The sequence below is a fragment of the Ursus maritimus genome, unplaced genomic scaffold (genome assembly GCF_017311325.1).
Source record: "Ursus maritimus isolate PB19 unplaced genomic scaffold, ASM1731132v1 scaffold_35, whole genome shotgun sequence".
NCBI classification, from domain to species: Eukaryota; Metazoa; Chordata; class Mammalia; order Carnivora; family Ursidae; genus Ursus; species Ursus maritimus.
In genome coordinates, this window is record NW_024426119.1 from 22954628 (window position 1) to 22966679 (window position 12052).

The 12052-nt window shown below is 32.8% G+C and overlaps 1 protein-coding gene across 1 annotated transcript in view; it reads left to right on the top strand.

Annotated features, from left to right (window-relative positions):
- Positions 1 to 12052, top strand: part of TRPM7 (transient receptor potential cation channel subfamily M member 7) — a 117175-nt gene that overhangs the window by 76610 nt on the left and 28513 nt on the right. Inside the window, exons 22-26 of the mRNA XM_008705960.2 lie at positions 5044 to 5218; positions 7421 to 7547; positions 8597 to 8781; positions 9451 to 9583; positions 10206 to 10921. Coding sequence (XP_008704182.2) covers positions 5044 to 5218; positions 7421 to 7547; positions 8597 to 8781; positions 9451 to 9583; positions 10206 to 10921 — 1336 coding nt within the window. The remainder of the gene's footprint in view (positions 1 to 5043; positions 5219 to 7420; positions 7548 to 8596; positions 8782 to 9450; positions 9584 to 10205; positions 10922 to 12052) is intronic.

Sequence of the window (12052 nt, forward strand, 5' to 3'; positions counted from 1 at the left end):
TACTCATAACCACTGTGGCCTATCTTCAGTCTACATTATAGCTAGAGTAATTTCAAAATGCATATCTGAGTATGTCACTTCGCTTCTTAAAAAAATTTTTTTAATGCTTTCACATTACCCCTAGTGATCAGTATACTTAATGAAATCTGTAAGTCCTGCCCGGTTTGACTGTTGCTTTTCTTTTAATTTTCCAATAGAAACATCTTCCTTGCTTTCTTTTAAAGTGTCATCTCTTACCATTTTTTGACCTCTTATCTATGCTGTAGTCACACAGGCCTTTCTGTATTTTAACATAGCCCCTACCAAGGTACCATAGCTCATGTTCTTCTTTCCGCCAGGAATGACTACTCTCATCTACATTCATATCCGTAGCTCTTTTGATTTACATACAGATCATATCTCCAACATAATTTTTGTTTTGGGGGAGCTTTTTTGATCTTTTCCCACTAAATCAAGTTTATTTGCTATAAAGTTTTGTGGGACCCATATTCCTCCTCTACAGAATATTTATCTCTGTGTCTAACCATATTTTAAACTATATTCTTACTGGATTATTTATGTACTTCTCTAGACTATAAACTCCTTGGAGTAGGAACCTTGTCTGGTTTTGGTCACCTTTGTATCTTTAGTACTTACCATAGTGGCTGTCACATAGTAGATTCTCCTTAGTAAATGTTTGCTGGTTGGATGGATATAACCATTACAAGTAGGAAAAAAAGACATAAAAATACTGAACATTTATTGTGTTTTAATAGGTTGCTTCACTTAATTTTACATGCTTAGCAGCAGATTATAAATTTTAAAACTATAATCTTCTATCAAGTAGTTTTTAATATTTATTTTATTCTCACTCCTATGCAAGATAGTATAACAATTAGAATAGTGCCTCTGAACTTTGTGAAATTATGTTTCTCCTTTCTGATTTTACCAATCCTGTAGTTATTTTAAATAATTCTATAATCTAGTTTGGAGCTTGTTCTACATAAGTATTTTAGGAGATTACATATGGTATTAGTAAGCTGTCCATGTGATTTATTGATGAAATTAGTGAGTAGAGGATATAGGGATTTAGGGAAAGACATAAATCTTTGGATGCTTTTATTAAAGCAGTGGGATATGATCTGTTCTTTGAAAGATTAAGATAGGTAGGAGTAAAAAGGCACAACCTGACTGGAACTTTTTTAATGATAAGGAGTTGTTGGTTAATGTCAAATTGGATAAAAGGGCCTAGCCTGGATTACATAAAACATTGAAAACTGGGACCTTAAAGAAGAAAAATACAGAGGAAACCATTGAAGAGTCTCCCCTCCAGCAAATTTGATTTTTCTTTCCCATGGGAGGAATAAGTTGACATTTCTTTATCTTTCCTTATCATTTCGGATAGACTTTTCAATGCATGGATGCTGAAAGCAGCTAGTCCGATTATTTGTTAGATGTTGATTTTCAGCCAGTGGGGACAGACTGAAAAAGTCTCAAAAGTGTTTTTCTTGCTCAGCTCCAATTCCCTANNACTAATCTTGTTCCATTATTATGTATTTGCAAGATAATGCTAGCTAAACAGTACTACCTATGGTTTAGGGCGTTAGGTTCCTCTTTCCTTCTATCTTCACTGATTCAAACTATTTTTTCAGGTTACAGTCAGAACATCTTTTCCTGATATAATATTTCCAATATCTTGCTCTTTCCTACAGGCTTAACCAGCTGGCAGGTTTTGTTTTTTAAATGTAGATGTCAGGCTTAATGTGCAATTCCTTATACATTGAACTGAAAAATCTAAAGTGTGTTGTCCCTACTTCTGCCGTAAATTGCTTTCAGTTTCCAGTGGTCAAAAAGGCAAACACTATTATACTATTGTTTTTGTAAAAGTAACTTCTCCTTCCTCATTCTAAAATTATTATTCGTTGTGGAAAATTTTAGTAAATACAAACTACTATCCAGAGACATCCACTGTCAACAGTGTGGCCTATATACTTTTTCTGTGCTTCAAGATATACAGGAATACATGCTTGCGTGTTAAACTCCACACAAATAAATGTATATAATAGCTTTCTCAAAGTAGGCTCATTATATGTGCTCTTTCTCAATTCTTTTTAAAGATCTGCCCCCTTCTAATAAATATGAAAATCTATTCCTAGAGTTTCTGAAACCCTTTTCCTTAACTGTGGAAAATCTTTGTCTTCTAAATTAAATGTACCTTCTGACTAATCCCACTAGCTCACATAGGATTATTAGCATTATGAAAATAAGATTTTTTAAAAAGGTTTTCTAAATATAAAGTTTAATTATTTGCTTTTTCCCCAGTCGAGAATTCCTGGTTTACTATTTGTCATATCAAAGAAGTAGTCATTATTCATCCATTTGTACTCTTTCATAAAGTGAGAGTATTTGCAGGAAAAGTTAAGGGATTTAAGGCTTGTAGGGAAGAATTGGTTTTAACCTAAAATTATAGCATGCAAAATTATTTAGTGACTTAGTGGTATCAGGTTAACGTAATGGTAGTGTACAGTAAATTAGAGATATAGGAAATATAGAAGTGAACAGCCATAATAATAAAAGATGGAAATTGGAAAAGTAGGGTGAAGCCAAGAGAAAGAAATAGATTAGAAGCTGTCTGGATTTTCATCTGAATCTTGCCTCTCACATGCTCTCAGCACTCCTGCCAATTCTCCCATCCAAGTTATGAAGAGCTCGAATATATATTTCATTTTCTTCTTTATCTGTGATCTTTAGAACTACCCTCCACAAGAATTATTTATGTCTTTCCCCTCTTCAGTCAGTCATTTATCACACCATTATCTGTTTCTCCTAGTGCCATTTCCCTTTCTGCCCCCTTTAGAGCTTTCAAAATGGTTAATATCCAGTTATCCGTTTAACCTAGGTGCTATAGAGTGTAAGAAATCCTTCGTTAAAATATACCTTTAAATAATGAATAAAGGAGATGAATTTTATAGTAGTAGGTTCCTAGAGTAACTTAATACTGTTTCTTTTATCATTGTGTATCTATTTTATGCTATGCACTATAGTAAATTGAAACTACAAACATGAATAAAACTTGGTCCAGAGCCTCATAGAACTCACAGTTTAGTACATAAGACAAACATATGAAAAATAGGTAGCTACAGAAAGATAAACTTGTTTGAAGATGGATGAGATAGTACCTAATTCTCTCATGAAGGCTTTCACAAAGAATATGGTATTTGAAAGTTTGGCAAATAGGAACTTTTCTTGAGCAGGGAATTTCTAATCAGAGAAAAAGCTTTGAAAAGTTTGAAGATACAAAAGATGAAAATAGACGAAATATTCCTCACAGTTGATATCATTAATAAAGATCACACTTATAAAAATAGTGTTGTAAATGCTAACCTTTTCCCACTCACTCTGTGTATCTGTACATACAATCTAGAAGTCCTCATTTTAGATATGTGGAAATGGGATATATTTAAATATTTTTAATTAATTAAATTTAGATAAAGTATAAGGAAGGTTGTCAAATAGGCTTTATGTGAAAGGTATGAAATCCAGGGGCCTCTGTGACTCATCAGTCATAGACTTTGAATAGTTTTAGGATACCTCAGTACAGATTTGAGTACGGTTTTGAATTTTTGACTTGGCGTTTTTCTTTAATTACGGATAAATATTTGGATTCCATAGTGTTTCAGATGTGAATAATGTTATGATGATTTGCCTTTTAAAATCTCTTATCCCAAGATTTTGTTGAAATCTTGTTATTGAAAACATACATTCTCTTAGTGTGTATGTTAAACACTCAGAGAAGGAATTATTTGACTATTTTACAAATATGAGAACTGAATCTTGGAGAGTATTAGGACTCTTTGATTGCAAGTCACAGAGACTCAACTCTAATTTAAAAAGGAAATTTATTGGCAGATGTGTAAGAATTTTAAAGATGAAGGATCAAGTCTAAATAATTACTTATAAATAAATATTTTGTAATTTTAAAAATAAAAAAAACCCAGACTTATAGTCCTCTTTACCTCTCACATTCCTGCCTTCCATTTCTACTTTCACTATATATTTGTTTGAAAAATATATGCAAATGTCATAATAATTTTTTAGGTTATTTTATTGCAATTATGGGTTTTTTAGGTTAGTTTATTGCAATTGTTGGTAAAGTACAGATTTATTGTAAATGTAGTCTACATTGATCTGTGTGGGTTTTCCCCTAGTATATTATTTGTGGATGTAGTACATTGTTGGAGTGAGATAACATTCACTTTTTTAGATATAAATGCTGAGCACTTGTATCCCTAATTAAGTGGATAGAAATTAAAGTTCTTTTATAGGATTTCACTTCACTCTTAGATTTCTTGAGTAATGATTTCAAAATTCAGATTGTGGCTTAATAAATTATTTTTCAATGATTTATTAGGTGATAGCCCAATTAGACTTTTTTTCACCTTTGTTGAAATTAAAGAATTGTAGGCTACTTGATTTGTAAAAGGATTTTTTAACCAGTTAATTGGTGTCATTTATTTTTTCAACACCCATGCTGATAATTGCAGTTTATTGTTTTATTTAGCTCCTAGAGGTTTTCACAGTCCAGGGTAAGGGACCGTGGTATAGGGTTCAAGATGGGTGAGAAGAATACCTTTTTGTGTATGAAGTGGGCAAAGGACAGTTATCAAAGGGAGGTAGAAAAGTGAATCTGAACTTCCAATGCTACAACACAACAGTTTTAGGAAAGATCACATATGGAAATTGGTTTCCTGAATCTGCCCATGTGTCTATACCTCTTTAAATCTTCTTGGACTCAAGATAGGCAAACTCCAGTTGGAACCAGTGATATGGTTCATTATATAGAATGTGCCCCTGACCTGTCCAGCTTCACAGGTCAATTTTTATGTAATCTCCTTGATGTTAAGGTTTACGTAGTGATGAGATTCTCCTGAATGCTAATACTAGGAGGAAAAAGAAACTCAAAGATTCTAGTAATTTTTCAGAACATTAGAACTATTTTAAGATGAAAAAACTGTTGTTGTTTTTAAATTCCCATGTATTTTAACAGTGTTCATTTTTTAACAGGTAGCCAATATGTTCTACATTGTAGTGATTATGGCTCTTGTATTACTTAGTTTTGGTGTTCCCAGAAAAGCAATACTTTATCCTCGTGAAGCACCATCTTGGACTCTTGCTAAAGATATAGTTTTTCATCCATACTGGATGATTTTTGGTGAAGTTTACGCATATGAAATTGACGGTAAGGGTTTATGTTTACAAATTCATCCTTTGGTTATTGTATGTTTTAAAGTCAGAATTGCATTACAGTAATATTACATATTTTTACAAGTCTAACTATTAATACCAACCTAAGCCCTCCCAACATGCATTCATTAATTAGCCCAGGAAAAAAAACCTATAAAAATTAATCGAAAAAAATATTTTAGAATTTTTTCAGCCACAAATGGAAATCTGGCCTAACCCGGCTTATACAGTAAGTATATTTATTAGCTCATGTAACACAAAGTTCAGAGAGAGTGGTCTTTGGAGTTTGTTAATTCATAGTTAAGGACATCTGTTCTTTTCATTCCACTGCTCTGTAATCAGAGTGTCCGATTGATACAGGTTTCCCTTATGATTAGAAGACTGTCACTAGCAGTGGGAGGAAAGAGACAGTGTTTTCCATGGTTCTCTTAAGGGTGAAAAGTCCCTTTCCCAAAAGCCTCCTATTGAACCTGTTCCTTAAATCTTACTAGCTCAAATTGGCTTCAGCCTGCCTATCTATGAAACGGTTGGGGCAGGGGTGATAGGATTACAGTGATTAGACCAACCGTGGTAGGTTGGATAAACTCTTAAATTAACAAAATTCAACTGTGAATGCATTTTCTGCATAAGGTAATAATCTTTTTAAATTGTTTTAGCTAACGAGGCTAGATAACTGATGAACATAGGAGATGCTGCCAGTTTTCAGGGATGTTCTTCTACTGACTTCCACAATTGCATTTTAGAATCTTCATTTGGTTAGTTGCTCTTCATCTCTTTTCCAGTTTCTCTCCTGTTTTTGCTCCTCCCTCACCACACACCTGCATTGCCCCCTACCCACCTATTTATAGGTGATTTGGTCAGGAGATGGCTACATAGTGGTCTTTAGTTGTTATCAGATATTGCTTGAAACAGTGAGGTTTTACCGGCCTGGTCAAACTTTGTGTTCAGTGCTTTCCTGTTCAGTGCCATTTTCAGGTTTTCATTTTCTGCGCTTTTTCTGATGTGGCTCTAGTTTAGTTGTTGTAAAGCATTGAATATAGCTTTTTAGTCTTCCTCATTCTCTTCCTTGGGTATTTGCTATATCAAACAAATCTGAATAGAATGGAAATGGGTTGATATAACTTAAGATTGAAAGAACCTTGTGCATTCATTTGCCTGTGAAACAATTTTATTTGAAAGGAATGATACAGCCTTTGAGTGTTTTAATGGTGTATATGTTTTTAAACGATTACTAAAGAAATGCTAATTGTATTGTAAGCATTTATATAAAACTTGTCACTGATTCATGATTATTTAATTCTAATCCTTACCTTATTTAAATTGTTTTGCTAAATTCTTTAATAGTCTGGTGGGTACTTAAGCTCTTCTTTTCCTTGCTTTTTTATTCAGCTGAGTCTTGGCTTCAGAAACATTCCTGGTGGGGATAATGAAAAGCAAGGAATTCAGACCTAATCATTGTATATTTGAGAGGCACTTCAACCACTCTTTCAACCCTAATGACATAATAAGATAAACTCAGTAATCTTTATATTTGTAAATTTACTGTGAGTTTACCATACTCTTTTATAGTTCAGTTATTTTTCTTACAGAAATGATGTAGTGTGGCTGAATCTGCAAATTTAATTCTACTTAATGTTCCTCAAGCTAAACCCTGTCTTGAAGTGCAGACATAACACAGAACTATAGATCTCATCTGAAATAGAGTGGTGGAACAGATACCCATATCCCTCACAAAATTTTTCTGTGTTGGCGTATTTTTAAGTTTGTATTCCAAGTGTTTGACCAGAAGCTTTTCACCAGAGTCTGAAACAGATTTGTACATGATTGAAACTTCCTTCAAACAAACGAATACTAATTAAAAATAGTTACTGGTGCAGGGGCACCTGGGTGGCTCAGTTGTTAAGCGTCTTGCCTTCGGCTCGGGGCGTGATCCGGCATTCTGGGATCCAGCCCCACATCAGGCTCCTCCACTGGGAGCCTGCTTCTTCCTCTTCCACTCCCCCTGCTTGTGTTCTCTCTCTCACTGGCTGTCTCTCTCTGTCAAATAAATAAATAAATAAATAAATAAAGTCTTAAAAAAAAAAGTTACTGGTGTAGAAACCAATATTGCACTGTATGTTAACTAACTAAAATTTAAATTTAAAAAAATGGTTACTGGTGTGATTACTATATCTAATTTTTGTTCTTCTTTCCAAAGTGTGTGCAAATGATTCCACTATCTCTCAAATCTGTGGTCCTGGAACATGGTTGACTCCATTTCTTCAAGCAGTCTACCTCTTTGTACAGTATATCATTATGGTCAATCTTCTTATTGCATTTTTCAAGTAAGGATTTTATTCAGTTGCTTATTGTAATGAGATTTAATATGTAATTCTCATTTTGAAGGAAACATACAAAATTTCAAATCTAAAGATTTTATTGAAGCCTACACTACTAAAATTATCTTTGAAAATTACAAATAAGAGGGCATACTTTTTCAAATCAAATGAAACTTTATATTTGAGACTAAATTATCTTTTCAACATGCAATTCTTTTATTAGTTATTAAGTTGCCGAGGAATACACATGTTCAGTATATAAAACAGAAAGGCAAGTAGAAAATTCATCCATAATCTCATTAATATTTTGGTGTACATCTTCTCTTGTTTTTTATGAATATATATGAACCTTTTTTTTCTCTGTAAAAATAATGTTCTTATATTTTGTATACTGTTTTTAACTAAGCAAAACATGAATATTATTCCATATTAATAAATATCTCTCTCCAGTTTATTTTTAATGCCTACCTGGTATTCCACAATATAGACCTTAATTTTTCAACCAATATATTATATTGTTCAATTAGATTGTTTATAATTTTTTGTTCCCCAAAACCATGCTGTTATATTTTTGATCATTCCTTAATTATGTCCTTAGGTTGTTTTCCTAAAAGTAGAACTGTTTAGTGTGTGCATTTTTAGGACTTTGTGCATTTAAGCTAAAGCAGACCTTTATCCCCAAATCTCTGCTAACACTAGGTTTTGTTATCTTTAATGGTTGCTAATTTGATAGTACCTAAAAGTACCTTGTTTTTATATGTGCTTATTTTGTTGCTGCTAAGATTGAATATTTTCTTATGGTTTTGTAATTTGTATGTAACTTTAAAATCTTAAGATCATATTTTCTGCTCATTTTTCTGGGAGTTTGTAATTAAGACCCTCAACGATACCAAACTTGTGCCTTATACTTACTGCATGTATTTTTTCCAGTTTCTCATTTGCCTTTTAGTCTTGTGTATGGTAGAATTGCAGAATTGCAGTAAGATCTTTAGTATTTAAAACTTTATCATGTGATTTAGCTATGTTTATTTTATTTTTATTCTTTGTTATTCAAGCAATGTGTATTTACAAGTGAAGGCAATTTCCAATATTGTATGGAAGTACCAACGTTATCATTTTATTATGGCTTATCATGAGAAACCTGTTCTGCCTCCACCACTTATCATTCTCAGCCATATAGTTTCTCTGTTTTGCTGCATATGTAAAAGAAGAAAAAAAGATAAGACTTCAGATGGACCAAGTAAGTAAAATATATTAAGGGAAATGTTATCACTTATCAGTATTACACTGAAAGTTAAGTATTAATTTTACTCAGAAGACTTAATTGGTTAATGTTACTGTAAGAAGCTTTTGTTGTATTTGCCTGAACATAAAGGAATTTTAAGTATAATATAGTATCTATAAAAGTGAATTTAGTATTAAACTTCTTTTTGAATATGGCATGTCAGTTTGCTTTTTTAAAATGGTAATATAAACCATGGCATTTGCTCTTCTACAAACCATTTTTGCTGCTCTGTAAACAACACTTTTAGTTTATTCTGTATACTACATGAGATTAATCATCATATCAACTGTGCTTGAAATTTTATAGTGACTTTCTGTTCTACCGAATTGGTCGTTAAATTCCTCTACCTGGATAAATGAGGGAGAGGTATAAAGAGAGATGTAGGGGAAGAGTGTTTTATAGGAAAAGGAAATTAGAAGAGGAGGAGAAGGTACCTGAAACTGTTCTGCTGAAGAAAAAAATGGAAATGCTTGCCTAGTGCTTTAGAAACACTATAGTAAAAAGAAAAAAATTATAGATGATGGATATAGTCTTACGAATCCTAAATAATTCATAAGACTCATGAGCTATAATTTGATATCTTGATAGTCTTCATTGATTTTTTTTTTCCTTTTCTCTCCTTAGAACTTTTTTTAACAGAAGAAGATCAAAAGAAACTACATGACTTTGAAGAACAGTGTGTTGAGATGTATTTTAATGAAAAAGATGACAAATTCCATTCTGGGAGTGAAGAGAGAATTCGTGTCACTTTTGAAAGGTTCAGAAGTTCTTTAATTATTGATTATATGTCACAGTGGATTCTGTTGTGCCTTATACATGGTCATTGTTCAATTTGTCAAATAAGTAAGCTTAGTAATAGTTTTATATATGGAAAGGCAATTCAGTTCTTCTAATACTTAGTGTAAGTCAGTTTCTCATTATTTTTTAACATTTGTTACAAAGGACAGAGAAGAATTAATGTTCTTTACTAGTCAGTGGAGAAAAGTGAAACTATATTGTTTTAAAGCATTTGCTTCTGTTTTTTAATGGCTTTGCTACATTCTGGAAACAGTATAGTTATAATAATGGTAATGGTAGTTCTATGTATATGTAATTTTATACACATATTTGTGTGTGTTACTTTGATGGTGGGGAAATTGTAATAATAACAAAAACATTATTTGAAATCTTGATTTTATTATAATAGAATCAGCACCAAACCCTTCTTAACCATTAGGTGTGCCTTTTATAAATAAATAAATAATCATTTTATTTTATATCGTAGCTTGTTTGAGTGCATGTAAAATTTCTTTTTACCATTGTCATTTATTGAGATTACAAAAAGAATCTCTAAAACATTAATTTTTAACATTTCTAAAAAGCCTATGTTTCCCCTACAGGGTGGAGCAGATGTGCATTCAGATTAAAGAAGTTGGAGATCGCGTCAACTATATAAAAAGATCATTACAGTCATTAGATTCTCAAATTGGCCATTTGCAAGATCTTTCAGCCCTGACTGTAGATACATTAAAAACACTCACTGCTCAGAAAGCTTCGGAAGCTAGCAAAGTTCACAATGAAATCACACGAGAGTTGAGCATTTCCAAACATTTGGCTCAAAACCTTATTGACGACGGTCCCGTAAGACCTTCTGTATGGAAAAAGCACAGTGTTGTAAATACACTTAGTTCCTCTCTTCCTCAAGGTGGTCTTGAAAGTACTAATCCTTTTCTTTGTAATATTTTTATGAAAGATGAAAAAGATCCCCCGTGTAACATATTTAGTCAGGATTTACCTGTAATACCCCAGAGAAAAGAATTCAATTTCCCAGAGGCTGGTTCCTCTTGTGGTGCCTTATTCCCAAGTGCTGTTTCTCCTCCAGAACTGCGACAAAGAATACATGGGGTAGAAATGTTAAAAATCTTCAGTAAAAATCAAAAATTAGGCAGTTCTTCTAATAGCATACCACACCTGTCATCCCCGCCAACCAAATTTTTTGTTAGTACACCTTCCCAGCCAAGTTGTAAAAGCCACTTAGAAACTGTAACCAAAGATCAAGAAATTGTTTGCTCTAAAGCTGCAGAAGGAGATAATGTAGAATTTGGAGCATTTGTAGGTAAGTTTAGCAAACCAGCATTTATATATCAATATTATTTTTTTAATTAAAGTTATCACCTTAGAAATCAAATAAGTAGCTAATTAATAAAACCATGCACTTAATGTAATAAGTGGACTACGTTTCGTAGAATACAGTTCTAAAAGTTTTAAGAGGAATCAAGTGGAGGAAATAGGTTGAATTGAGCACATACCTCTTTCGTGAATTTACTATAATAACATTTGTATATAAAACTTATTTGGGCTCTTCCTTTTGATTTTGAGGATCTTCCTTTGAATTTGGTTACTTGTTGAAAGAACCTGAGTGAGTCATAAATGTTAGATACTTGGGGAATAATAGAAAGGTACAGGGGAGGTTGGATAGAAATAACTGGAAAAGACCAGTGTCTTATAAATTGAGTGACCATATAGTTTTTCATTTCAACCAGTACACTTTTGGTAGTGAAAGGGTATGCTAACAATTACAATTACGCTAATAGGGAAAGCCAGGACTCTACTTGGAAATGCAGATTTATGGTCAAACCACTATTATATACCCAGAGAGGAGAGCATTTCAGAAAGGAATGGATTCATTCTTATACTTAAGATAGCTAAAGTAAAATAAGGACTGAAAATATATTTATTTTTGCAATGATAACAAATTAATGGCCTTGGTGGTATCCGTTTCAGTGAAGTGGTTGAGGGAGAAGCCAAATTATATTGAAATAAAGTGTGAATGGGAGGAGGGAATGTAAAGAGGAGGACTTGGGGGGCAGCTGTAAAGCTCACTATGAAGGTAAAAAGAAAGAAATAACTAATACTGTAGTTTGTAGCTAAGGTTTTTTATTTGTTTTGTTTTTAGTGATGGGGGAGACCTAAGCATATTTTAATGTTGACAGTGTGCCATATGGAATGAAAAGGTGGAGAGAGAATATTCATAGAGCTAGCTAAGTCTCTAGTATTTGGGAGAGTATAGTGTTCTAACAATCTTCCTGTTGGATTAGTAAAGATTAAAGTATTTAACAAAGAGTTCTTAGAAAACAACCTGAGTTGTTTTTGGGCATGACCAGAGTGTTCTGAGGCATGAAACCTGTCTCTTAAGGTTTGAATTTTTCCATCAGGTGACTTCCTAACCTTGTCTTAACACTTGTTT